At 48.5% G+C, this 5,109-nt stretch overlaps 1 protein-coding gene across 1 annotated transcript; it reads right to left on the reverse strand.

The window, feature by feature from the left end:
* Positions 1–256: 256 nt before the first annotated feature.
* ZNF706 (zinc finger protein 706) lies at positions 257–4,782 on the reverse strand. Its single transcript, XM_084282829.1, has 4 exons — positions 4,630–4,782; positions 2,442–2,578; positions 1,250–1,357; positions 257–580 (listed from the first exon to the last, which is right to left on the reverse strand). The coding sequence occupies exons 2-3, from the start codon at positions 2,574–2,576 to the stop codon at positions 1,262–1,264; spliced, it is 231 nt and encodes a 76-aa protein (XP_084138955.1). The 5' UTR covers positions 2,577–2,578; positions 4,630–4,782; the 3' UTR covers positions 257–580; positions 1,250–1,261.
* Between the last annotated feature and the right edge of the window lie 327 nt (positions 4,783–5,109).

A 5,109-nucleotide genomic window follows, 5' to 3' on the forward strand; every position in this document is an offset into this window, starting at 1 on the left:
TCTAGGAGCTGGCCGTGCCTCTCGAGCCTGTAACTTGAACGCTAGCGACCGAGCTCAAGCAGGCAGCACATCGAGCAGGGAATCCGAGCAGCTTCCCTCTTCACTTCAGATTAACCTACTGTAATGTACATTACTGTCAGTGGAACGATACTGCTCGTGTTTTGGCAGGACGGGGAAAATTCCACTCTGTCTTTTATTATTTTTATAAGGCAGACAATGCAGGAAGTTGAAACAGAACTTCTACAGGCGTTTAATCTGTGATATTGTAAAATCAAAGTACTACTTTATTAAATGAGTTATTTTACACAATATGAACATCAATATAATTACAATTGTAAAAAATTCTTTTTTTTTTTTTTTTTATAACAAGTATGGACTGATTTTTCAGGATTTCCAAAGAGGGCACAACTGTACATTTACACAGAATTGTCTTTGCATGAAGCCCGAGAGGGAACAGCATAAAAATATGAACGTTTCTGTAGCCCCTTCATTTTTGCTGATCAACAGTTTTAGAAAAGCAGCTGCAGGTTTGTTATGTAAGGTCTGACAGTAGAAGAGTCAATAGGTGCCATGACTTCACCTACAAAAAACAAGAACAACTCCGTTAAGCTGAACTATTGCACGATGCTGTTTACCTTTCAGCGAATGAAATGCCATAATACCGTTTTTTGCCTCATTTCAGCCTTTAATTATAACCACTTTTAGTTACAGCCTCACAACTGGCCGTTGGGGAATCTCTTCTAGAGTTAACGCAGAGGTTACATTTTGTATTTGAATGCAGAAAAATCTGCATTCACTTGCATAGCTTCAGGAACAAAGAAGGCTGAATTGTTGGAAATATTCTAAACAATTCTGCTTTCATAACATGTTTTGTAGCCCACAGATCCCATTTATTATAAATACTTTGTTCAAAGCAAAAAGTGCAAGAGCTAATGTTTCAAAGCAGTAAGTAATGAACAAAGTATTCCTCCAACTCTAAGGATGACCATTTCAAAGAACATCAATACCTTTCAAAACATCCTCTGGACACAGTGAAATGCCACAACCACTTCAGCTGTGTAAGTATTAGCTTTCTTCTTGATATAACAATTCAGAAGTTTAAATTTAATTTACAGTTACATATTTCTTTATATTAAAGAAAATGAAGCAACTTGTAAGCCCCAGTTGGTGGGGGTAAAGAACCCAACAAACAAAAAACTGGTTCATAATATACCTTCTCAAATAATGATTTAAAAATTAAGGTAATGACCTGTAGACAACTTTATGCCTGAACATCAGCCAGCTCTGGAGGAAGTGGAGTCTTAGGATGCTTGCTTTCAAAGTGCTGTTTGAAGGTCTTGGGATCCGGCATTTGTGTCTGATTGAAGAGAGACATTTAACTTTACAAGAGGTAGAAGATACTACAAAACCTGTTCGCCCCCTGGTTTATTTATTTATTTATTTTAAATATCAGGTTTTCTGAGAGATACTTAATTTTAAGTACTAGTATCATATTGCCCTGGCATCTTCACCAGCAGTTATTATTCTTACTAGCAATCTGCCTGCAAATCGTGTGTTTCATACGCTAGTTTGGTGAAAAACCCACCTCCTCATTTCCAACAGCTAAGAGGTGAGCATTCATCTTTTTCCAGATCAGATCTTTATGAAAGCTATTCACCGTTTATCAAGAGGCCAGAGTTGTGTTGCACAGTCCGACCCTCTACTTGGCACAAGCAGTCTCAGACTATTGCCACAACATATCTGGGCAGTTGTTGCTTGGAAAGTAATGGCTGCTACAGTCCCATTCCACAAAAAGAGAAGCTGGCTACAAGTACTTAAGTGAGCAGCCCTTAGTTTGGAACCTTGATTAAGACATTCAAAAGTGACAGATCTATTCTAAAATTGACCATTTAAGTGAAAATGGCAAGTTTATACTTCAGCTCCAGCACTGGAACACTCCAGAAGAACACCCAGAAGGAAAGTCCCATCTGAACAGCGCTCAGATTTCTGTTCTCTCATCAAGCCTTCTACCCTAACAGAAGTTCCTGTATATTGAACTTGCACTAAAGCTTTTGGCAGCATCCAATACCACCTTTCCCTCTGCACATTGTCATCAATGACCAGGGATGTTAGGGCAAGCCAATTCCATCACAAAGAAATGATCTTTCGACCCAGAGGTTAATCAGGAAGTATTTACAGCATACTGTAAGTGCACACAGCCCTTACAATTTAGGGAGAGAACTACCTGAAACCACTACGTGACCTCTCAATTTCTCCTATCTCAGTTATCAATACAGCTGAGTGATCTGTAAGCAAATAACAGAACAGATACAAATGCTCACAGTAACAAACTAGACAGCCACTTAAAAGTACTTTAGTTTACGCTATATAATCTAAAAGTTCTGCTCTCGGCCTGGAGACAGACCTGCCCACAATACTGCTTTGCCTTCAGTATCTCTTACCCTACAGACAGTGCAGGTATATATCAAGGCAGCCTTGGCTGCAGCCTTCTGATCATGTCCTTGTTTCTTTTTTTGCTCAGCTTGCTTTTTGGCATTTTTCTGCTGCGACTGAATCTTCTGCTGTCCACGAGCCATATCTACAAACAAAAAGAAGACATTTAGTCTACAAGTGTGAGAAACTACCGCTGCTAGCCGACCCAGAAGCTGTAACTACAAACGTAAGCAGTCATGGGCTGTCCATGCACTCTGGCCGACAACTCCTGTAATTCATACACAACAAACATCTGTTCAGGCTCTTTACTTTGTGAAGATCCTCTGGTCTTCCTATCTAAGAAGGTGCAACAGTTTTTTAGTCCATACTAAAGTTTCTGCCTCTGAAAAGCTTCCAGGTTTCATTTTGACAAATGTCTTCAATACATGGAGACTCAGCCTTTACTGCTGGAGCTTGGAACAGGTTTCAAGAAGGGTAACTCAGAAACATTCCCCAAGCTGCATCACGGTCTTCTGGTGTACCTGCTGTGATCTGCTTTGGAATCAGGAATGGTAAGAATGATGTGTCATCCCTCTTTATCCAAGGCTGTTTTTAGGGGTGGCCACCCTTCTCGATCTCCAGCTGATTTTACATGCATGCATACACATTTCTTGGAAAGACAGACACAAAGCTGTGTCCGTCAGAAGCCACTATTCGACACAGCCCAGGAGCACCAAGGAAGCAAACACTACAGCCACCTGCCATCAGGAGGTCCACCACAAACAGAAACAAGCTACGAAAGCCACATTTGATGGAGCAGCAAAGCAGCATGTTCCACACCAGGAAGGCTCCACCTGCGTGCAGCCCACCAGGACACTCAGCTCAGCCTGTTCCCAAGCAGGACCGGGGCGCACGGCCACGGCAGGGATCAGACTGTGGTTATACAAGCCAGCAACCCACTTCCAGCTATTATCTTCCTCACAGTCCCTGGCGTCCCACGCATAATCCAGTTGCGTGGCTCTCACAGCGACGCGAGGCTTACTGCACAAGCACAGGAGAGCTCCTGGAGTCCACTGTCTTGAGAACAGCCTGTCCAAACACAGGCCGAGCTCCGTCAACACACAAAAAGCCCTCACTGCCATTAGAGAAGCGATGCTTCCCTGAAACACCCCTCCATCTGGGCATCCACCAGAACCACAGGGATTTCCAGACGCGGAGCATCAGAGCGCCCAGCACCACGCGGAAGGACAGCCCTGACCCGAAGCAGCTGGCAGGCAGCTCTCCGGCCATGCTCCCATTTTTTCAGGGTGGATCACGCCACCACACAGCCCCGGGCAGCGACATCGGGCTATGTTTTCAGCGCGCCCTCCTCCTTCATCATCCGTTTCTGTAAGAGTCCAAGCACTTCCAGAGAGATCATTTGTACGGCTAACAAATTGTCTGAAGGCAAGAAAACACCGATTGTACCACCATGAATGCAGCGATGTGACATTCAACAGGGCGTTAAACTGAGCCCAGCAGCCTGTGTCACTGCCAGCAGCTCCTAGACACCCCGAAACACCCCAGCCAGGGCCTCTCGCTGTTGATGTGCATCACGGCTCGGCACGAACCCCGTTAAAAAATACAATATGAGGTGCTGCCAGCTGCTTTGCGCACGCTATAAAGAGCCACAGGGTGTATTTCAGTTCCATTTTCTCGCGATCGGAGCGATCTTTTCAGAGCCAGGGGCAGCTGAGGGGCATTTTCGTGCAGGATTTTTGGCGTTTTTGTGTTCCAGCCCCTGGCAGGGAGCTGCTGAGGGCCACGCCGCCCAGCCCAGTCACGCTGACCTTGGGTGCAGCGGGCGGGCGGTGCTGCCGGGCAGGCCCCGCAGCAGCACACACAGCCGGGAACATCTGCTGAGGAGCCATCGGCCTCCGCACGACGCCTGCGAGCGGAAAACCGAGCGCTTGAACGCCACAAATCGCACCGATAGGGCTGAAAACGCAGAGAACGAGGCCTCGAGGAGGGGATAATTAAGACTAGTGGGGTTAATAGGACACGAGGAGAGGAATAAAACGCCCCCAAAGTTTGTTTATGGGCAGAAAAGGAGGCACAGCGCCCGCCGCCGCCCCGCACCCGCAGCCCGGGGAGGCCGCGGAGCCCGGGCAGGGCCCGGCGAGGCCGCCCCGAGCCCCCGCTGCCCGCCCGGCCCCGGCCCCGGCCCCTGCCCCTCACCCGGCCTGGGAGCTGCGGCCTCAGGGCGGCCCCGGCGAGCGGCAGGAGAAGGCTCCGCGCGGCCCCGCTGCAGCCGCCGCCGCCTGCCCGCGAGGAGGAGGAGGAGGAGGAGGAAGGAGGAGGAAGAGGAAGGTGGAGGAAGGAGGAGGAGGAGGCCGGGCACGGCGCATGCACGGCTCCGCCCCGCGCCCGCCGGCAAATGGCGGCGCCACCGCCGTTACATAACGAGGGGGGGCCGCGGGGGAGATGGCTGCTGAGGGTTGTGGCATCGTTAGGGTGGAAAAGCCCTCAGAGAACACCAGTCCCAAACATCCCCACACCACCCCTGTCACCACTGAGCCGTGTCCCCAAGCACCACGTCCAACCTCTCCTTGAGCACCCCCAGGGGCGGTGACTCCACCACCTCCCTGGGCACCCCGTCCCAACACATCACTGCTCCTTCTGACAGAAATGTCTCCTCATTTCCACCCTGAACCACCC

Source organism: Netta rufina (genome assembly GCF_964035555.1).
Source record: "Netta rufina genome assembly, chromosome: 2".
Lineage (NCBI taxonomy): Eukaryota > Metazoa > Chordata > Aves > Anseriformes > Anatidae > Netta > Netta rufina.